The 23,194-nt window shown below is 41.9% G+C and overlaps 1 protein-coding gene across 2 annotated transcripts in view; it reads left to right on the top strand.

Annotated features, from left to right (window-relative positions):
• slc12a2 (solute carrier family 12 member 2) overlaps positions 1–23,161 on the top strand; it is a 37,810-nt gene extending 14,649 nt beyond the window's left edge. Inside the window, exons 2-16 of one of the 2 annotated variants that reach the window (XM_031855483.1) lie at positions 6,718–6,837; positions 8,305–8,380; positions 9,481–9,576; positions 12,488–12,627; positions 13,345–13,455; positions 13,667–13,775; positions 14,532–14,659; positions 14,948–15,032; positions 15,125–15,285; positions 15,531–15,638; positions 15,947–16,070; positions 16,450–16,551; positions 19,999–20,154; positions 21,434–21,533; positions 22,380–23,161. In XM_031855483.1, the coding sequence (XP_031711343.1) occupies positions 6,718–6,837; positions 8,305–8,380; positions 9,481–9,576; positions 12,488–12,627; positions 13,345–13,455; positions 13,667–13,775; positions 14,532–14,659; positions 14,948–15,032; positions 15,125–15,285; positions 15,531–15,638; positions 15,947–16,070; positions 16,450–16,551; positions 19,999–20,154; positions 21,434–21,533; positions 22,380–22,560 (1,797 nt within the window). In that variant the 3' untranslated portion in view covers positions 22,561–23,161. Of the gene's footprint in view, positions 1–6,717; positions 6,838–8,304; positions 8,381–9,480; positions 9,577–12,487; positions 12,628–13,344; positions 13,456–13,666; positions 13,776–14,531; positions 14,660–14,947; positions 15,033–15,124; positions 15,286–15,530; positions 15,639–15,946; positions 16,071–16,449; positions 16,552–19,197; positions 19,215–19,998; positions 20,155–21,433; positions 21,534–22,379 lie in introns of those variants that run through there. The other variant, XM_031855484.1, reaches the window with a different exon arrangement.
• The last annotated feature ends 33 nt before the right edge of the window (positions 23,162–23,194 follow it).

Raw genomic sequence — 23,194 nt, 5'->3', positions numbered from 1 at the left:
CTGGATGCTCTGTCATTGTTGTGCAAAGCCAGCCTTTGTGTTGCTTCAGCCATGTAGATGATGCTCAACGGCTCATCCTGTGTCGTCTGCACTGTTCTCTGAGCTGTGCTCTCAGCAGGGAGAGCTCTCAGCCACACCAGATACAGTTATCGAGTTGATACCTGCTTGGTGGCGTGTAGAGCTGCTGTTGCACCAGAATGCCAAAACCGGGGAGCCGACTTCAATAGCTGATGGCTTCAACCTGTTCCTAACACGAAGCAAGCAAGTGAACTCAAGAACAAATTGTCCTCTTCTGGCTTTTGCTGGTGTTACTGAAAGTGTTTCAGTCTTCCCCGGTGATGTTTGCATCCCAAGCAGATGGTGTTTTGTTTAATGCGCTGTAGAAATGTAATCCTTTTAGTGTCTGCTGAGGCAGGGAGACGTCATTTCTAACAAAATGATGTAAATCAAATCAGGACTTCAGAACCTTCTCCCCTCTAAAGATGTCACTGAAACAGAGGCAAAGCGACCTTTTTCCGTTTTTTGTGTCCCCTTCATAAACAGTTGGTTGCTCTTTATTTCATCCTCTCTGTCCGCTCTGTGGTCTCCTCGCTAGCTCTGAGTGTGAGGAGATCTATGAGTGTAGCCATAGATCAGAGATACTAGAGGACGCCGACTTGATTTGAAACTCCTTTAATCAGAGGGTTCCATGAGCCGGTTTTCGGCCGTGTCACCGGCCACTTTATTAGGTACACCTTGCTAGTACTGGTTTGGACCCCCTTTTACCTTCAGAATTGCCTTAATTCTTTGTAGCATAGATTCAACAATTTGTTGGAAACATTCCTCACAGATTTTGGTCCATATTAACATGATAGCATCACGCAGTTGCTGCAGATTTGTTGGCTGCACATCCATGATGCGAACCTCCCGTTCCTCCCGTGGTGACTGTGGAGGCCATTGGAGTACAGTGAACTTAAATGATTGTAACAGTGAATAAAGATCCACCTGTCTTTACAGGAACACTGTTGTTCCTCCATTTTATTGTCTTCTGTCTGGATCTCCAGGTGATGTAGTGGTTCACGTCTACTCTGTGATCTGTAGCTTTTACTTTTTGAATCAGTTTGATATCCTGAATAAATCCTTCAGAAGCATATTGTAGACCGTTCTGTCTGCTTCTCTCTGAAATGTGATTATTTTTATTTAAGGAGTGCAGTTAGTGACAGTGTGGGCTCCATGGTAGCTCTGACTGCTCGGTGGCGTAGCATTGTGGGGCGGGGCTTAGCAAACGGTGAATTCACCATTTATTAATGATGGTATCAGCCATTTGGGTCATAAAGATAAACCAGTTGAAGCAAACAGGCCTCATAGATGTGTTGAAGTACTGTATATAGAAAATGTACCAGAGCAGTATGTAAAAGTCGTAATGTACAAACACTGTTGGTCGCCATTAGAGACGACATGAAGAAACGGAGGCAGGCTACAAATGAACCAAACGGATGCTCCCTTGTCGACAGGGTCCCTAAGGCCACACAAGGGCAGCAGACCTTGATTTCAGCGTTGCATAATGACAGCAGCATGACCTGACATCACTCTTGGATAAGAATGTGTCCCATTGCCCAGCTGTTTCAATAACATGTGCCAGAAGCAGATTTAATTATCTTTGGAATTGTCAAGCCAACCGCTATAATAAGTATGCTGGTGTTCAGTATGCTTTTCAAACAGGCATTGTAGTGAACTCCGTTAAATCACCCATGACCAAACCAAGCCGGGTTATCGTTTAGGGCTTTGTGTGGAAACTCAAGTACCAAAAGGTAGTGCTGGGCGGTATCGCAGTATTTTTTAAGATTGTGGCGGTTTCACGGTATATCGCGGTATATTTATTTATTTTTTTCTCCCATGACTGTGTTTATATATAGGTTTATAGTGGCTTACTCTACTGTCAGGAGTACATAGAATACAAAAACATGTTAATGTCATCATGTATAAAGGCTTTACTTGCTCGTTTGTTCGTATAATGTTGGGATAGCAGTTTGGCTGAAGTATTTTGCCCCGGTCAGACATACCTTGAATCCAGTGTTTTAATCATTGCTCTGAGCCCATCTTTCTCGACTGTCTGTAGCGGGACCATGTCCTTGCAGAGGTGGATCGTTATTGCATTCGTAATGTCATGACGGAGCCTGTCCCAGCTGTTAACAGACTGTTGTGCTAGCGGGCTAGCTAGCGAGCTGTACCCAGCATGCCGTTCGGCGGTGTAATTTTATAAATGTACAATTATTAGTGTTACAAATTGTTTATTTGTCACAAACTGTTGTGTCGTGGTGTTTTGCCCTGTTAGAGCGTTAGTTGTGGGTTATTAATTGTTGTGTTATAACCATGATTAGGGGTCCCTCTCGATACAGTTAAGACAACTAGCTCCGACCGTAGCGCCCTTAGCGGCTAGTAATATATTTAGCTGCCTGTTGAAGAGTTGCAGCAGTTGTTTCGGCTGTGCACCGGTATGACTGTATTTGAAAAATTCATATCATACGGGAAATTAAAACCGGTATACCGGTTGAACCGGTATACCGCCCAGCACTACCAAAAGGTATTACTGTCAGGTTCATGGCCTTATTTGCTCGTCCGTTCATCAGGTAGTTCCTGAATGTAATTATAGTTTTTCCAATTTGTTTTCTCTGTTTGTACATCTGATCCTCATTCACGGGCATCTAATGAAGTGAATGTTCTTTTAAACTGGCCTGAGAAGCATTCTACTTTTCATTAGCTGTGTGTAATCCTAAAATCATTGGGAGATTGTTGTAGATTATTTAGAGAGTAACCAAGCGACAACCTTCAGAGCGCCACAGTTCCCATAAACTGTACGGTCAGTGCTAACATTTTACTACTACCTCCTCCTAGTACAATTGTCAGGTTAGAGAAGTCCAGAGTTGTGTCGTATGGTCTCTGTGAACATGTGTCTGTAGCACACCTCAAGCTTTTCTCTTGGACCTTCCTTCTGCCGGAGCCCATGAACAGACTCTGCGTCATCGTTACCCAGAGCTGGATGATATCATTGCTTCACTTTCAGCGGGTCACCGCTCTCCAGTCTTCGGGCTCATGTGGGGTTCCTAATGAAGAACAATGGGTTAGACAGCAAATACTTCAAGTTAAAGGACGGGGGTGTGAGTCATGTAGAGTCGAGACTCCTAATGAGAGCACACTGTCATTGGCTGGAGAAAGGCATCAGGCTATTCTTTTAATTTCCTGCATTGTCCTGTGTGTCTGTGGGGACTGGCTATCTTTTGGTCTAATCCCAAAACTTTTGTTTTTACCCTGTTGTCACTGTTAGCCAGTCCCGAGTGTACGTTAGGGCTAGGCGATGGTCTGTATCCTCCTATTGTCTGATGTCTCCATTAGTCACCGTCCCAGAAGTGTGGGATCATGGTGAGTAATGCAGGTACCTCACGTAATCTGTAAAATACACACTATCCCCTCTACACATGAATGCACTCAATTAGCTCAACAGATGGAATCCCTCCTAAAAAGATCTCTGCTTTAACTGGGTTTGTCAACCATCTTGCCAATAACTGAAACTTGGCAGGGTACATTTGAATTTTTCCACAGTCTTTTTTCACCAATATTCTTTTCTTATGTATCATTCTGAGGCTAAATGAAATGAATGCTTTATGCCAATAAAAGTCCCCAGATTTATTTTGTCAGCAATGAAATGCCTTTAACTCATAACAATCCAGCTATGTCAATTTCAGTTCAATTTATTTTGTATAGCCACAAATCACAAATTTGCTTCAATTTGCATTTGGCTTTACAATCTGTACACATATGACATCCTCTGTCCCAGGACCCTCACATAGGAACAGGAAGAACTCTCCAAAAACCCTTTAATGGGGAGAAAAGAGGAAGAGACCTTAGAGAGAGCAACAGAGGAGGATCCTCTATCAGGAGTGTGATCGATGTCATGTGTACAGAATGAACAACATTAGAGTTCCAACACATTCAATGCATATGACAGAAATGATTCATATGAGTATCAGGAAACTACAGTTACTTAAATGTTGATGAAATAATTGCTACATCTCTGTTGGATTTTGTAAGTTCTGAGTTCAATTGTTTCCCCTTAAACTGAACAGAGTACTCGAACATTTCTTTATGACTTTCAAGAGGAAAGAAAGCTGCCATGGCCAGATTGCGGCAGTGCTGCTGAGTCATTGAGGTGTTCATGTTGACAGATGGCCCAGGTGAAGTGATGATGAGTGATGCTCAAGCCCTCCCTCACCCACACGGCTCAGCTCTATACATGCCGTGGGCCCGAGACTCTTGAGATAGATATGTATGTATGTATGTATGTATGTATGTATGTACAGTTGTCGCCGCCAGAGTCTGGGTAATTAATATGCATCAATGAAAAGTCTCAATTTGTACATTTAGTCAGTGTTTGCCACTATTATGCACATTACTGTCCTCATCAGTGGACATGGATCCTGAGGGCATGTGCACATCACTGCAGATCAATGGTCTGCACAGCAGGCCAGAACTATATATGCACACTTCCTCTGCACTGCTGTAGAATGACACAGTGCTGCCACTGGATCCATAACCTCAAGGTCATCCATATCCAGAGAAAACTGTATGATTATGAAACAACACTAATATACAAAAGACACATTAACAAATTGGAATGTAAATTATTCATTCACAGAACATCAAACCAAAAGTCTTTAGTAACACTTAAGACGGGGCCTAAGAACGATGATGTCGGTCAGTTTTCGTCACTGATATCCTTTGGTTGAGATGCCCCCTCTAGATAAAGATAATAATGAGCTTTCAATGATTTCATGCTCCAAAAGATCTAATGTGTGTCCTACCTTGGCTGGGGATCAAACTACAATACTTTTAGAAACTGTCAAGTACTTTGACATCAGATGTTTGCTCAGATAGTTCCTTACTGACATCGTTACTGCTTGGGTTCAGACTTGGCTTATTATTGACATTGGCTTATTTTACTTAATAATAAAGAGTTTTGTAAATTGGGTACTTTTAAGATATCATCAGAACTAACCCGGTACCAAGTAGTATCAAAACTCCTCCAGTCAAACAATACCTGCAATCGATAATTCTTTTGTGCCAAGCACCGTAGGTGTTCTATTTAATGCAGCGTGTGATTAGCTCACTCCTTCAGAAGCTACAACCCATACAGCCGGGATTGCCTGTCTGCACACGGGAGTCGGTGGCTAGCACCCAGCAAACGGCGCCAATATCTGTAATAGTGCTGACCAAGCTAACCGTTTTCAACCTGAGGGGGGGGACTGGAGAGTGGGCGCTATGCTTCCATAGCATTGTCCGACCATCGTGGGTTGAGGTGTTTATCAGTGGTAACCGCTGAGAAACAAAATGCACTCTACATGTTTTTTAGACCTCAAGGAAATGCCCAATGTGTTTAGGTGAGAAACACACTGAATTTTTGAAGAAAAACTCCACAGGGCCTCTGTAAAGTTAGCAGTGGGTATTCATTGTCCCCAAGGATGTGGTTTTGGTGGACCATTGGCCTTTCCTTAACACTGCCCTTAAACCCAGCTTGAACAAAGTATATTACATAATTACATAATGATTGCCTTGAGATTTTCTAAACACAATCGTGGTCGTCGGAGGATAAAAAAATGGGGTTAAACATTTTTTAAATCTTTCTAAGCAGCAAGCCTCTCCGGACCGCAAACTTGTCTGTGTACTTTGTTCAAAGCCTCACTTCTATTGTGGCTTGCAATACACATAGCAGCAGGCTAATTAAATGCCACATAACGTTGTGCCATGGAAATGATGGGAATGACTCACTTTTGTTCAGCTGCCTATAAAAGATGTCAGACTTGTTCTGAAGTCATGCTGTTTGGCTTATTTTTGTCTGACACCCTTTTTTATGTACAATCTTCCTGGTCGGGGGGGGGGGGGGGGGGTCCTGTGAAAGCGTCAGAATAAGGATTGGTGTGTAGACGTCCTGTGTTTGTCCAGAGCTGGTTACGAGTGAATGCAGGAAGGTATGCTGTAAACCAAGTCACGGCATTGTCTGTGCAGAGGAGGGATGCTTCCTGTGTTTGAGCTGCTATAAGTAACACAAGGACGGACATGCTCTGTCACTCAGTCTGCTTTCTAGGAGCCAGTGTCGTCCATCTGTCAGACAGTGTGTTTCCTCACGTTCACGTTATGTGATTATTTTACCTCATTTTGTGGTGTATATTGAAATTAGCCCAGTTGTACTTTGTCCTAAATGGCCTTTAAAGAGCATTGTTTTGAGCACTCCACAGGGCAGTCTTTATCCTGTTACGGTCCGATTCTAACCGTGACAATACTAGAGTGTGGTGTTTCTTTCCCCCAGCATGTACAATGAAACCAAACTGTAAACCTGATCTGACTAAAGTTACTTTTCTTTGGAAAAACAAAGTGTTTCTACAGTTTATAGTTTTTAGAATTTATTTTCACTTGTACTTGGTTGGTTTCACTTGATTGGTCTATTAGGCGGGAAAGTGTTTTTTGGGGCTGGTTTGCATGATTGACATTTGTCTCAGCCCATCACACTCCACCATTGGGATTTCTTCCTTGTACCACCTGAGCCACACCCAAGATTCCCCCTGTGGACCAAATTCGAATGCTCTGGCTCTCGGGCTACTGTAATGCGTCTCATCAGCGAGCTATGAATGACAACAGCAAAGTCTCTCCGAACATTAACATGATTCTGTTTTTTGTGTTTTTTAGGAGCCCTTTGAGGATGGCTTTGCCAACGGGGATGAGCTCACCCCGCCCGAGGAGGCCGCTGCTAAGGAAGCAGTCGACTCCAAAGGAGTGGTCAAGTTTGGCTGGGTTAAGGGGGTGCTGGTGAGTCACTTTCAGAATACAATGGATTTTTTCAAACCCTGCTTTCTTTTGTAGTCATTAAATCTTTTATATTTCAACATATCGAGACTTACCAACAGTCCAAAGATGTCCTGTTATACTCTGAGGTATTAGCTACAGTAAGACCAAGGTCAATAGCCAGTGTGGGATGGCCAAACTGAGTTACAGAATATTTTCACTAAAAATGCTACAAAGCTGAAACTACAGTAACTGTTACTTAAAATGTTGCAGCTTGCCTGCTGAAAGAGAAATAGCTTCACTGTTTGTCCACTTTAATAGTTCCAGTTGAACTCAATTAAGTGGATCAAAGGTGAAACATGTGCCACTCTATCATCATAACTGTGCATAACTTTGGGTTTATGAGTGTGAATGACTTGTGGCTCAGATAGTGGTCGGTGGTTAAACCACTGAGGAAGGTACAAAGACTGAGATGTGGTTCACCATGAGGTCTGTTTGACACAGGCTTCATTTTATTGAAAGGACAGTCAGCAGTCTGGATATTATCATCCTGCTTTATTTTGACTTAAGAAGTACTTACTTCCTCTCTAACACAAACCTCACACATGTCTCTTGGTTTATAAAGGCTTTTATTTAAGGACTGTGGGCTATTTTGAATGTCCCTGTTGTAGTTTAGCTCAGAAGTTATTTTGTTTCCATTCCTTTTTATGATTTCATTTTGATGAGTTTGGTTCTAACAAGAAAAAGTGCCGAGCCTTAGGTCAGGAGAGTAAAGCCATAACTCAACAAGAGAAAAGTCGTAGAAATAAAGTTGTACTTCTTTGGATCAGAAATCAAGAGAATAAATTTGAATTTTTACCTTTTTAAAAATGAATATATCAATATTATGATGAAAGATTATTTTCAAATACTTTCAAACTTTGTCAACATCATTTTGACAATATTTTATCACCTGACTCTCATATTAGTTACTAAGTACATTCAAATATAAGTTCAGAGTTTATCTCCCAAATTGTCAAAGTTTCCCCATCAGTGGCTCTAATGAACTCTAAAAGGAGGTGAGATCGATGCTACAGCACAACAATCACATTCAGCCACTTGAGAAGTCAAATAGGATGCAAACACACACAAGGTGGTGCATTGCATCAGTATCGGTGCATCTTTACTCTAAACTGTGGAAGGGAACTAAGAACAGAGTAAAAAAAGCTGCATTGAGACAAATCTATACTCACCAGCAGTCCTCCTCTCCTCTGTTTGCTTTTTTCACGACGACCTTACGAGACATCTCGGTGGTGAATTAGTTGTGTTGAGACACTTTGTCACTCTTCCCCTCACAATGTATGTTGAAATTGTGCTATGTGTTGCAGTGAAGCATTTAAAGTTATTATTATCAAAATGAAATAATGGTGGGAACCTTCATTAGTAGAAACTCAGCCGTTGCCATCTCCTCATGCACTCACAGTAACACCCCCCCCCCCTCTCTCTCTGCAGGTCCGCTGCATGCTGAACATCTGGGGTGTGATGCTCTTCATCCGCATGTCCTGGATCGTGGGTCAGTCTGGAATTGGTAAGCAGAGATCTCTCATGACAACTCTCTCACCTGTTTAGAATCCTCCCAGCCCTCCATTGTGAGTTTGTTTTTTGGACTTGGGAAGTTGTGTGTGTGCGCAATCTGCCTGTGGCTGAAGGCGTGAGAACAGAGACAAAGGACTGCACATTTTGTTACTTCCCCTATTACTGCCTTTGCATCATTTTCAAAAATTACGCAAACAGCCAATATCATATTAACGGTTATGTAATCTTGAACCTAAGTTAACTAAAACATTCATAAAGGTTGTTCATTGTAATAAAAGCAGTGTTTGAATCTGCAGACACATTTTCATGTGTTGAAATGAAAGAATGCTGTACATATGATATTACAATATCTATATAGCTATACTATGTGCATGGACAGAAGTTATTTGGGTCCAATCAATCCATTACTCTCCCTGTGTTGCCTTGAGTTCTTGAGGAAATCTTTTCTCAGTTTTCTTTATTCCTCATTGGAGGCTTACGAGAAAAACAAAGTTTTCTTTTGTAATTCAAGGTAACGCTGGTGATAGATAGATAGATGGATATAGCTGGGGGAAGTTTTCCTTTTTCAACTCATTTTGATACTTCCCTTTTCACTGATATCAACCCAGACTACAGAGAATCATCATTCGGCGGGTCAGGAGCCCGTTTGATACACAGCCAGTGTTTTACTGTGATGGGACAAAGACTGCACGTAACTGACTAATTCAAATGTTGTCGTGCAGAAAAGTTAGCGAGCCCGTATTTATTGACATTCTGCTGCTCGCTGGGTGGCCACTTCTGACCCCGTGTTCAACACTCCGTGTCAGTTATTTTGTCGCTTCACACACAACTCCCAACTGTTCCTGAACCCCCCCCCCCCCTTCCCAGCACTTGTTGTTAATTCTCCACTTTGATGTGAAATATCACCACAAAGTGACACATGTGGCCAACTTCACTGCAGTAGCTCTCCTTCGTGGCCGGGCCGTTACTTTTCACAGAGCTCTCGGGGTTTTTGGAAGGCCGGCTAGAAAACTGTTAACAGTGTTGCACATTCTTTTCATTTAAGAGATTCATAAAGGTCATACTGTGTTTTTTTTGTTTTTTTCTCTACAGTTCTGTCTTGTTTGATCGTTGCCATGGCCACCGTAGTGACAACCATCACTGGCCTCTCCACATCAGCCATCGCCACCAACGGATTTGTACGAGGAGGTACGCATCGCTTTCTGTAGAATGATCACTAAGGTAGAAAACACCAGTGACCTCTCTGCTGCTGGCTGTGAAACCAGGTGTGGTTTCAACTAGCACGGGCAGCTGTCAGTCATCCATCACAGTGTAGCATTTAGGTTAAAACTCTCCCAGTCGTCTCAGTAAAGGAGTTTCCAGTGAATGGATATCAGCACATTTCTCACTCACTGAATCACACAAAATAGGCTCGCAAAATGTTTTAATTTGTTAAATCAGATTATTTCTAAATATTTGACCCGCAACACTGATTGGTTGCAGTGAGGCCTCATGGGATAGGGCCAGTCATATGCTAATGAGGACTGTTTCAACTTTCATAAACCTTTTTGATTCTGAGGAAGGCACACAACCAAAGACTGCATATAAGAAGTGGATGTAGTCACCCATTGGTTTGTGGACTGCCGTTTTGAAGCCTCGAGTTCAGCACTTTGGCCGCCACCATCTTGTTTTTTTTTTTTAAAGCCAGAAGTGACCATATTTGGACAAGGGGGAGGAGCTGTGTAGGAGCTGAGGGAGATTAAAGCCTGGCGGGGTCAGGTACCATTAGCTTAGCAAAAATGTTACCAGCTAACCCTAGCTAGCTATCAAGGTGCATCTGTTATTCACGTTGACAGACACAGTAATTGGGATGCTGAACTTCAAGCTAAATGTACTTACCAAAAAATAAGAAAAGAACAGCCGATTTCTTACGTCGTCTGTTAGAACAACGTGACAGAGATGCTGTGGTACTTGACCGTTCATTGTTGACTCTGGAGACAAATTACATAATAACAGCTGCTAAGCTCACATAGCAACAGATTTACCGCCATGCCAGCTGAGCACCTTTCATCCACGTGATGTGGCGGTAAACTACAGAAAAAGCGAGCATGTGGACCTGGAGTCGGGATTGTTTGGTTCTGCTTCTCAAATGTATGAAGTCACTGGGGATCAGAGGACAGAACGCTCCTGGTGCTCAGGTGCTGGTGAGAACATGGAATGGGAATCCAAATCCTGGGATTGTGATTTGACTAACAGATCCATGTGTTTGAGGGTTATTGTAATTAATATTTTGTCCTCTATCTTGACGATTGAGGTGGATAGTAGAATTACAAAGTAATCTACCAGCATTTTGCAAATTTCACTCATTTCACTGGCCAACACGGTCGGTGCCTTGCTGGATGACGTCACTTTGCTTTGCAGCCAAAGTTGAGCCGAGTTCAACTTGTTTGCTTGGCTACTGCTTTTGTTTTGCTGCAGTGGTCACATTGAAATGAAGAAGGGAGCTGTGTTACTTATACTGCATTAAGCCAGCTCCTTTTAGGTCACACATATACCATGTGAGCACCTGATTTCAACTATCTTTCCTGCCATTATCATCACATTGAGTGACCTAATTTTGATGTGAGTTTTTGTTTGCTGCTTACATTCTGCAGCCGATAAAAGAGGGTTCAGAGTAGAGGTGTCACAGTTCCGATCCTAAATCAAAAATTAATTGAACTGAGCTTTCGATTTCGACCCACGTCAAAAGCAGGATCGGCGACTCTCCCAGTATTATTATTCTTCTGTGTGTTCGAATATGTATACAGCTTAAAGGGATAGTTTGGATTTGGTCCTGCCAATTGTGGTATACTCATTAGTAATCTCATTACATTATTTCATGATTGATGATGATGGGGGTCCTCTCAGCAGAGATTTCTTACCCCTTGGTAACTGGTCAGACCTAATTGAGCTCCGTTTGTGCATGGGGACATCAAACTGATTATTCAACATCGGTGTACTACAGACAAGCATCTATAACACAGTGCAGCTTTGCTTCTGAGTTTTCCATCCAGGCCTCTTGGTAACTCAAAGCTCTTTGTTGCGGGCGGGTAGCATGCCCGGCCAGACACGCTCTCCCAAACAGTTGATTGGCAGTGTGATATGTGATCCTCGAGCTAAAATAACCTTGATATGGAGCATGTGCTGCCTCGGAGACCTCCCGACTGTGGGCTTTGTGTGGCTGTAGTGTTCTTTAACACGTCACTCGCTGAGAGAATAGTGCATAACTGGCTATTGATAATTATGCTAATGGAAGTCTCTGATGGCCCTTTTTGTCCCAGACAACAGACAAGTCTGAGGAGGGTGTGTAAGTAGATGAATTGGGCTCTAACTCTGGTCATGTAACTCTCTGGGCCCTGATCTCAGAGGTGGGGTTTGGGGAGGCCTGTCATGATAATCACGTGATATAAATTCATGACCTTGATCATTTTTACGTTCCTGACTTGTCCTACGATAAATAATGACCTCCATCATTCTTACGTTACCGGCTTATTGTACGATATATGGACATGGCCTTGATCATTTTGAGGTTATTGTTACATGGCACATTTTTGTTAACGCAGCCTTAGCCTATTTAGTTATAGTTTGGTTATGTGGTTTAATTTTGTGTATGTGTTATTTATTTAGGATATTCTCGTATTCTTTCCACATTCCGATTCCAATGTCTTGTGTGTTTAAGAATTAAAAGTTCATTGCTCTTTGGAAGGATGAACTTGTATTGTCATGCTACTATATTATCATTATGTTAGTGGCATAAAATGGTCTTAAACTGACAATAATATTGTTTATTGCAATTATTTCTGGGACGATATATCATCCAACAAAAGTAGTTATTGTGACAGGCCTATGTGGGGGGGCCGACTGGGGGACAGGCCGCTGACACTTATTCCCTGGTGCAATACTTCCTACAAACATAACATCTTACTTTATGCATTAACAATACAGTTTACAGTCAATATACAATTTAATATAGCCAATAAAATAATAGTAAATCTATATTATCTGTTTAATTCAATTTTGTTCCAGCTTTTCACAACAGTTTACTTTTACTAACGTCTTGTCCATTACCTTCTGTTTCCAGGTGGAGCATATTACTTGATTTCGAGGAGTCTTGGCCCAGAGTTTGGAGGTTCTATTGGTCTGATCTTTGCCTTTGCCAATGCAGTGGCTGTGGCCATGTATGTGGTGGGCTTTGCCGAAACTGTTGTGGAACTTCTTGCCGTAAGTCTCTTTGTGCTTTTTTTTTTTTTTTCTGCTTTACTACTGAGGAGTTGGAAGGTGTTTTTGGACTAAAGGAAGGTTGTGGACAATCAGCAGGAATGATAAGAGCAAGCAAAATCTGTCTGTTCAAATGGTGACCTGACTATTGAAAGACGTACTCAAAAAGACCTAATCTGAGTAAGCTGAAAGGAACATGATCTTTTCTTATACAAGTTTGTTGTTGACATCTTACTCTTTCGCTGTCAATGTATAGGCAAATTGAATGTGAATGCTCCTTGAAGGTGTTTAAACTCTTCAAACAAATATTCCTATTTTAAGCTTGAGGCTTGTGTCAAAATGTCCCATCATTGACTTTTTTTCTAAACTAGTCCTAGAATCAGAAACAACTTATTAAAAAACTGTTTTTAAGCAACTGTTTTTGTGGCGTGAGGTCTTAGTCCTGATGGACCTCAGCCTCCTGACAGAGGGAAGGGACTCACAGAGTTTGTGGTCATGGTGAGAGGGGTCGGCTTCAATATTTCTTGCCCACTTCAGGGTCCAGGAGGCAAACAAGTCGTGGAGGGACGGCAGATTGCAGCCAATCACCTTCTCAGCAGAGCGAATGATACGCTGCAGTCTGCCCTTGTCCTTGGCTGTGGCTGCAGCGTACCAGACGGAGATGGAGAGGATGGACTCAATTTATGTAACTATATAACAACTCTTTGTGTTGTCTCTCAGGGTGTAGATGCCCTTATGACAGATGAAGTCAACGATGTCCGCATCATCGGCACCATCACGGTTATCATTCTCCTGGGCATCTCCTTGGCAGGAATGGAATGGGAGGCCAAGGTACGAGCAGGGCATCCCGTCTCTGATACACAGCAACACAACACAAACTGCCTAGAAGCTAGAAGTGCTCAAGTCTAAGCCTCTGATGAAAATTCCCAGAACAGGCTTTAAAAAACCCATTAGACTCAGGACACACACACAATGAATGATTCATACATTGGTTTAAAATATCTGTTGTGACTAATGAATTGGTCGATTTTCTTCCATGTAGGCCCAAATATTCTTGCTCATTGTCCTCATCGCAGCCATATTCAACTACTTCATCGGAACTTTCATTCCTCTCAAGTCAAAGGAATCTATGGGCTTCTTCGGCTATGATGGTATGACCACACGCTGATTTGTTAAGTCATCTTCTTTTAAGGCAGAATAAACATCTGTACCACCTCATATCTAGGGCTGTCCTCCACCAAAGATATTCGTAGTCGACTCACACTGTGTGCATTTTGTGGCCTAATCGCTTACCACAAAGAAACACAAAAATGCCACTTTAAATCTTTTGTGTACCACAGATGTGTTCATGTGTTTCTTGTAAATAACTCATTCATCATTAAAAAAAACAACTAAAGCTTTAATACTCGCGCTTGGCGCGTAGCATGAGCTTCCGCAGACGGCGTGCGAGCTCCGAGCATGTACTGAGGCGTTTGTACTCTAGCCATAAACCGACCTCTAAACAATTTGATTTGGCTGCAAAGTATTTACTCAGAAGTAGATTTTTAGACCTTGTTTCTAAAGCATCTAAAAGAGAATTGACCTTCTTTGTAAAATCCCTATACATGTATACTTTTATCACCAAACTATTTGTGACAGTCACGTGATCGTGCGCACCGAGTTACGAAAATTCAGAAGTGCATGACCAAGCGCTGTGACCTCTTGCAAAGACGTCAGTTTCTGATACTCGCTGGCTTCACTTCGTCAAGTATAAATTACGTATAAATCCGCTGAAGAGATCTTAGTCGACTAAGACCAAAACAACCGATTAATAGACGGAGAGGGGCCAGCCCTACTCATAACCCTGAGCGCTGTTAGCTTTAGGACTTCGTCAGCTGCCGTCTTTAAAACTCTTATTCCCCTGTCAGGTACAATCATGTGGGAAAACATGGGCCCTGACTTCCGAGGAGGAGAGACGTTCTTCTCCGTCTTCGCCATCTTCTTCCCTGCTGCCACTGGTATTCTGGCTGGAGCCAACATTTCAGGAGACCTCGCTGTAAGTCGACTTTAATCATGAACAGAATCCTAAAGGGGCTTTATCCTGATGTCATAGATTCGACTAAAGCTTTCAAACAAAGCAAACTCGTCGTCTGTGTAGATTCTGCTGCACGGGCGAATGTGAGTGGTGCTTTCATGGGGTAACGTGATTGAGCTGGTGACCTTCAGTGTGGCAGTCAGAGGATCGATGACATCTCTTAAAAGCCCTTCATTGATAAGAATGAAAAGGTTTGCGATGGATGGATTACTTGTTATCTTGAGTCTGAGTTGTGGTTGGTTGTTGCAGGACCCACAGCTGGCCATCCCCAGAGGAACCCTGCTGGCCATATTGATCACAGGAATAGTCTACCTGGGTGTCGCTGTTTCCACAGGTGCAGTGCTCTATGTGACATTCTGTGTAGCTCTGTAGAACGGAATCACATTTGTTGACAAAGTTTTCACGAGTGTGCTCGTTTCACACCAGGCTCCTGCATTGTGAGAGACGCCACCGGGAACGCAAACGACACAGTCAGTGCTCAGTTCCTGACGAACTGCACTGACGCCGCCTGCAGATTCGGCTATGATTTCTCCTCGTGCAAGACCGAAAAAGACGGATGCAGCTACGGACTGCAGAACGACTTCCAGGTACGAAGCAGTTCCATCACAAGATGAGGTTTGAAGGGTATTTAGGAACCTTAAGGAACTTTTGCTATAGAAATGCACTACTGCAAATGGGCTACAACTGCATGCTGTTGTGCAACCCTGTGTTGCATAATGACAATAAATGATCCTTGACTTCTTTCAGAGACTGAGGTCGAAAAATATCAAAAAGTGTTGGTTGTTGGGTGCAAAAGTCAGACCATTCGATTTTCCTTTAATCTTTGGTTCAGGTGATGAGCATGGTGTCTGGTTTCGGGCCAGTCATCACCGCTGGAATCTTCTCTGCCACTCTGTCCTCAGCGCTGGCCTCTTTAGTCAGTGCACCTAAAGTTTTTCAGGTAAGAACCGACCAAAAGGTATCTTAATGAATTACACCAATATCCAGTGAGCAGTTTACTTATGGATTTGAACTGTAGTTACATTTGTAGTTTTTGATCAACTTCAACTATCATGTTCCATGATGTTCCATTTCCACTAGAGCTGTGTGTTACAGTCCCTGTAACATTCAACATCACAGCACTACTTTTTTGTGCAATCTGAGCCACCAATCTTTGCATGTCAACTATTCATTAAAAATCGATATTGCTTTTAAAACTCGATAAAGTCTTGCAACACGTAATATCGTGACACCCCTAATTTCCCACAGGCTTTATGTAAGGACAACATCTACCCCGGCCTGGGCATGTTTGCCAAAGGCTACGGCAAGAACAATGAGCCCCTCCGAGGCTACATCCTGACCTTCGGCATTGCTCTGGCCTTCATCCTCATCGGTACGGCTGCACACCGCTCAATCAATTTTTACATAAATTAAATGTAAAGTTTCCAATAATAAATGAATAATGAATTAAATTTCACTTTGCATTGCATGGACCAATAATTTGTACCAAATGACATAGTTCTTTCCTGAAAACTTACTAGAGCAAAAGTCATGGTCCTCAGGACTCATCCTCTGGGGATAATGAATATCTACCAAATCTGACAAGTGTTTGATGGTCTAACGAATGGAGTGACTCGTTACCCTGTGTTGTTGATGCCAGCAGGGTAAACTATGTCATTTTCCACTTGTTCTTGCTGACAGGACTAGAGGACATGACATTTGAGGTCTGGCCCACTCTAAGTTGACTGTTTTTTACGTTTTGTTTCTTGCAGCCAAGTTGAACATAATTGCCCCCATAATCTCCAACTTCTTCTTGGCGTCCTATGCCTTGATCAACTTTTCTGTGTTCCATGCCTCACTGGCTAACTCACCAGGTAAGATAAAAATATGAATTCAAATCTAGATCCAGAAGTTAAGGCTACAGAGAAACCTATTATAAGAGACGTCCCTTGTTTGATTGTGGCTCATCAGCCACTATGACAGAGTGACGGGTCATATGGTGTTTACTGGGGTTTGGGGTTTCAGAAGGAATTACTTTGAGGCTCTCTACAGCTACAGGCCACGTCTAACTGCTCTAAAAGCTTAGAGCTACAACTCACAAGACACTTCCTATTATTTTAAGCACACTTGCACTGCAACCCTGAACTTATGTAGACACCAGCCAGAGGGCTGTGTTTAAACAGACTTTACCCTGCCAGCTTCCCCGTACAAAGTCTGTGTTCTATCCAATTGAGCCCATGTGTGAATGAGCTGCTCATTGTCCAGAGAATTCACAGCAGGCATGTAGACGGCGTTTCTGTCATGTGGTCATTTACACGGAGACGGATCGTCAGACACATTCAAGAAACGGCAGCAGACTCGGCTTGACGCTTAACTGGATCATTAGTTAAGACATTTTACTCAACAGATGTACCTGCTACTAGGCTGTGATAGCGTCTCCGGGTTTCGACTTTCTGGCCTTTAGTTACCTCAGAGGTCAGCAATGTGAAGACGCTTTGTTAAGTGAACTTTGACACATTTGGCCTGGTGACGAATAGCAAAGTTAAGTGCTAAAGATTGACATGGATTCACTCAGCGAGCCGGTCCAGTGATTGTGTTCTTCCATTGAAATCAAGTGCTTTTGTTTCACAATCTAGTGGTTTATCGTGCTGGGGGGAGCGGGACATTGCACTTTTGGGAATCAAAAGACAGAGAGTTATGCTACCTTGTCCACTTACTTGCTTGTTCCATAAACCAACCTTTTATCAACCTTTTTTTATTTGATAGTTTTTAAATGTTTCCAAAATAAATGGTAATTCTTGATAGTACAAAAGCCTTGTTAAGGGTCAAATACAGTCATTTGAGGAAGGACTAATGAATAAGTTTGAGAAAGTAGCTTTCCAATGAATAGTTATACATTTTCTGTCAATTCAAGTTCTGAAGCGAGTAATCCCTACATCCTCATTACTGTAATTGTGGCTAGATAATGCAGTCTAGTGGAATATTTTTTGATCAACTGTTGGTCATATCTCTTATGAAAAGTTTGTCAAGTAGATGTTTCCCAACCTCTCCTCCAGTCGCTGTTTTGTTCATTGAAATGTGTTCCTACAGCAGTGTGGGTTACTGACACTCTGACACATCAGAGGAGTCCTTTAATGTGATGCGGTGGGTAATGATTATGAGTGGTGAGCCTTTTAAATGTAGAGTGCATCATTTCACTGTTTGTCTGGCCGTGCTGTTTGATGACAAATGCATCAGAACAGTTTGCCAGGAGCTGTAACGCTGCTGGGACATACAAGTAGCATCACTTGTCTCTTGACTGGACAAACCGGGTAGGGGAGGGACTGTTCTCTGCTCACGTAGCACTGCATAGAAATATCTGAACGTGTCGGTAGCTTTTTACGGAGGTGATGTTGTACAGCTACACCATGTATTTGCTATTATTTGTTCTTAAAGGGTAACTTTGGTATTTTTCGACCTGGACCCTGTGACGTCCACTAAAGGTGCTTGTTTTTGCCGCTGACAGGTTTGGATTGTGACTAAGTGTCTGACCAACATTATGGAAATAACCCTCCAGAGAAATTATGTATTTTTCTTCGCTTGATCCGGTCGGTCAGTCATTGTGTCCCAGTCTGGCTCAAGGAGACGTCTCAATACTGGACCAATTCCAGAAAATGTTGTCCCTATTGGTCACATAGACTCGGAAAGGTGGGAAATTGGGTCCTGGTTGAAAAAAACTAAGTTACCATTTAAAGGGCGAGTTCACCAAAATTAGGGAAATGTCTTCTTGGGTACTTCCAGTGGTATTCTTTGTTGCAGATAGCTTTGGTTTATATTTGTCCAGGTTTTGTAATGGCACTCTGTGACTGTGTGTCTTTGCAGTCCCAACAAGTCCAGCAAAGCCAGAATCTCCCAGTTTCATGTATATCATATACATACTTAATAAGGTTATTAACATAATAGTAATGAATCGGGACCTGCAGTATTTGGATCAAGTAGCCGGTGAAACAAAAGGTGTGCAAGTTAGCAGGTTACAACTATCCTTATCCAACAGCAGGGCTTCAATATATGACACTCCTTATATGGTGTTATTGGGGCGTTTATTATGCTAATGTCCTACTCATGAACGTGCGCTCACGTATGCACAGCTGGCCTTCTTCATGCTCATTTACACAGTTATCTGAAGTTAGGAGCGTTTACTGAATCTGACGTGGAAACACTCGTACAAGGCCAACATAGGAAAAAAAGTAGGAGGAAGTTCAGATAAGGACACCGAAATGTTCTTGCATGAGGTCAAATGTTTCTGGAGAGAGATTGGGATTCCATTCACCTCCATTGAATCAGTGAAAGCTGAAATCTCAAAACCTGTAACCCAAACTGTCAGCATGGTTGGATACCACTGTAGGTAGGTGAGACAATATTTACATATTTTTGGAGTTTGGGTGAGCTGGCTTTTTAGACTGTAGCTGACTGAAATGCATATACAACAGCTGATCTTTTTTATATTGAGTTCTGTGCTTTTTCCCCCTTCAATACCAAAGCCCTAGCAGAACTCCAGGTACAGATTCTCAGTCTGCTTCTCATTCCTCCAAGCAGGTCATATAATTACATGGACTTAAATGGTACATGACTGAATTTGAGGCAAGCAGTAATACACACAAACTGTGATGTATGTTACTGCCTCTGCAACTACAAACTATTATGTCCCTCATTTGGTGTTCTGGCCTCTTCAGGGTCAATCTCTCCCCACTCTCGGGGACACATAAAACCCCTGAATGGGGCTGCGAGGACCAGCACGTCAATGTACCGTTTATGTCCTGTGGTTTGTTTTAGATGCTGTCATTGTGTAACAACACACAGTCTGACTGTATCCCATCACTAAAATCCTACTAGTCTAGTTTCTGTGGTACCCAGTAAACAAACATGGTCTCTAATAGCTGGTATAACCTTCTGGTCTCCAGTTTAACAGGCTGCTAACTCCCATTCTTTAACCCAAGCACATATCCAACTTCAACTTTAACGTTGTCCATCCTATTTAACAGCCACATTTGCTATTTTAAGACCATGTTAATGATGACAATTATTGTAACATGTTCATGGAGGAGGATTTTAGTCTTTTGAATTGCAGGTCTGACTTAATTTGGCCAAGTTTAAGGAGTCTTTAACACATCTGACTTTGACCCAACTTTAACATGAAGTGCATTTCCTCAGTTTACTATAAATATTAATTTACATTACATTGTGATACAGATATGTGACAAGTGGTTTGAGTCTTTTTGATGTTTTTGAATATCGATCCCCTTTTGTTGCAATGTGGTGACTTGTTTTCATGGGTGCTGTAGGATGGCGTCCCAGCTTCAAATACTACAACATGTGGGTGTCACTGGCTGGAGCGATACTGTGCTGTGTGGTGATGTTCGTCATCAACTGGTGGGCCGCTCTCATGACCAACGTCATCGTCCTGGCTCTTTTTATCTACGTCAGCTACAAGAAGCCAGGTGAGTTTGAGCAGTTTTTCCCACATTGGTGCAAACGAACATTTATACAGAATGATTTGTTTAAATGCTATAATTACGAAAACGGCATACAATAGTGACGTTAATATGACAATCTATGATAGTTGACAAAAAATGATTAAATTCATATCCCACTTAAAAAAATCCTGTTTGAGTTATTTGGCTTCAGTAACCTGCACTCATTTTAAAAGGTGAGGGTTAAACTGCTAGCCTAGCCTAGCTTAACCTAAAGTGAAAAACATACTGTCCAACGAGCTGTGTGACTATTATGACTTCATGAAGAATATGCAGATAGTTTATACTGGTTATAAAACGATCTTTATGGTTAAAGCTATTTTTAGGTAAATATTTTAATGGCTTTATAAATAATTGTATAAATAAATAATTTTATAAATTAGCCCAGCAGCTCTGTGCTCATAAGTAGAGTCAGTCAGCATAGCGGAGGAGCACTGGTAAACTAGCATATTCCTTTTTAGAACAAAACATTGATAGCAAACATTAGCCCCTGTAAATAAACCAAAATGTTAGCAAAGAAGGCTGAAGATGCTAATGAAATATTTTGATAATAAGCTAAATGTCTATATGTGGTTTATACACACAATAATTCATCTAAGTAAGCTAGGGCTAGCTAGCTTTGTACCAAACGATGCTAAATCCAGGAAGTAGTTAGTCTAGTTTAGCTTTTACTTTTCAGAACAAAAATGTCAAAATGTAAAGCAAATGTCCGATAGTGTAGTGTAGATGAACCACAACATCAACATATTATGCTGAAGGGGTGTTATTTATTGTTTTACCTCAGTCCAACAATCGGTGTGCTGTCACTGTAGATTACGTGTAAAGGTTCGCTCTCATGCCAAATTGCCATGAAATCCCAATGTTTTGTTAATGGATACATAACATACTGAACATGACCTGGACCATCTGTTGTTGCATTTCCAAAAATGTAGTACTGTTCACTTTACAAACTTGTAAGCAAAGTTTGAATTAATAAATCACACTGCTACACAACACTGAGCTGTCAAGTTCTTCCACCCCCCCAACACACATCTGTGCACTTCCTCGAACACAAAGCTGGCCTTGCAGCTCCGAGCACAAACCTGTGTGCACACTCAGTTTGACATGCAGCTACACACACATACAAGGCCTTCTCATTGCCTGTAACACCACATGGGTCAGCCGGCCTTTGGTCCAGCAGGACGACCCGTAAACACACTTCCCAACTGCACTGTTTGTTTCTGCCTGCATGCGTCCTCCCCACCAGATGTGAACTGGGGCTCGTCGACCCAGGCTCTGACCTACCACCAGGCCCTGACCCACACTCTGCACCTCAGCGGAGTGGAGGACCACATCAAGAACTTCAGGTACTAAACACAAAGGAGCGCCCCTACTAAACGACTAATTAAACACGCCTGTAGTTACTATCATTAAAGCTGGACCAGGCAGTATCTTATCAGACCGTGTGGTATAATTTCATATCTTGATGACGATATATCTCCCGATATAGCATATTTTCTGCTTATTCAATAAATAGTCATGGTTTTGTACACTCTTCCCTCGTAGGCTACTCCCATCATCAGCTCTGTAAAAAAACGATCACTGTGTCCAAAATCGATGATGGAATTAGAAACTATATTGGAAAAAATGGTATTGCAACAATTAACACAGATTATCTCTCATTTAATAGCATTGATTTGTATCAATTCTGTTGATGATCCATGAATTTGAAATCTAGCTAAAGCAGGTATTATTACTAATCTATGTCCACCATGCTACATGTGTTCTCTTTCTGAATGCTTGCACATGTGTGTTTGAGGACGTATCGGTGCTAATGTGCCTTTGGGCTGTTCCCATGGCAGCAAACCCAGCAGGAGATTAAAAGGCATCTGATGGCGTCTTCAGTGGGTTCCTCTGAGCTCCCTCTTGTCTCTTCTCACCGCCTCCATTAAATCCCTTGGTGCTTAACATATTTGCTTTGATGTGCGCTACTCCGCTCCTGTTTTTTCTTTTTTCTTTTTTTTGTCCTGTGCTCAGATGGCTAGAGGTCACTGTGAAGGTCAGAAGGAAAAGGGTCTGCCGATTTAACAGCTAGGAATGATGTAGAAGCCAAACTATGAAAGAGTTGTATAATATATACACACTCACTCACTTGTATATAAATAATGGTAGAAAAGGGGTTCATGTTGTCCCTTGGCTGTGTCTGCCTGTAGACCCCAGTGTTTGGTGATGACTGGTTACCCCAACTCTCGTCCAGCTCTTCTGGATCTGGTCCACTCCTTCACCAAGAACGTAGGCCTGATGATTTGTGGTCATATTCGAACGGTGAGTAGACACTACTACTTCTTTGTCTTCTTCTTCTTCTTCTTCTTCTTCTTCTTCTTCGGTTTTTAGAAATATTATATATATACAGTATATATATTATAATATTGAACTTGTTTTAGTGAAATATAGTGAAAGTCTTATGACATGTTTAAGTTGAAAGTATGTTCATTTCATTGGATTGTATTTCAGCAGCACATGTACAGATCCTTTACCAGCATCACATTAAATATGAATTCAGTAACATGACAACCAGCGCATGCACAGTGCAGCCCACACTGCTGCTCTGTCTGAGCCAAAGCACTACATGCTTTCAGGAAAGTTTTCATTATATTTTATACAATACAACATTGCAGAATTTAAAAAATATATCCACCAACAATATATTGGCTGATATTCATTTTGAATGTTACAGATAGCATAATGAATATTTGAGCTGACCAGGATAGAGAATCTAGTGAGCCGGATGTTTTACACTTTAACTACACAAGGCTTTCTAAACTGTGATGGAGAACATATCTTTGACATTTCCTGACTGGCATTTCTTCTTAACAATCAGCTGACATTATGAAGCATATATACATGAATATTAGGGGTGGGGGGAAAAATCGATACAGCATAGTATCGCGATATTTTGCGTGGCGATATTGTATCGATACACGGACGCCAAGTATCGATCTTTTATTATATAAACTATTTAAAAAAA

The sequence above is a fragment of the Anarrhichthys ocellatus genome, unplaced genomic scaffold, assembly GCF_004355925.1.
Source record: "Anarrhichthys ocellatus isolate YVR2014 unplaced genomic scaffold, GSC_Weel_1.0 scaffold16, whole genome shotgun sequence".
NCBI lineage: Eukaryota > Metazoa > Chordata > Actinopteri > Perciformes > Anarhichadidae > Anarrhichthys > Anarrhichthys ocellatus.
Note: the sequence above shows the minus strand (reverse complement) of the source record. Positions and strands in the feature narration are given on the sequence as shown.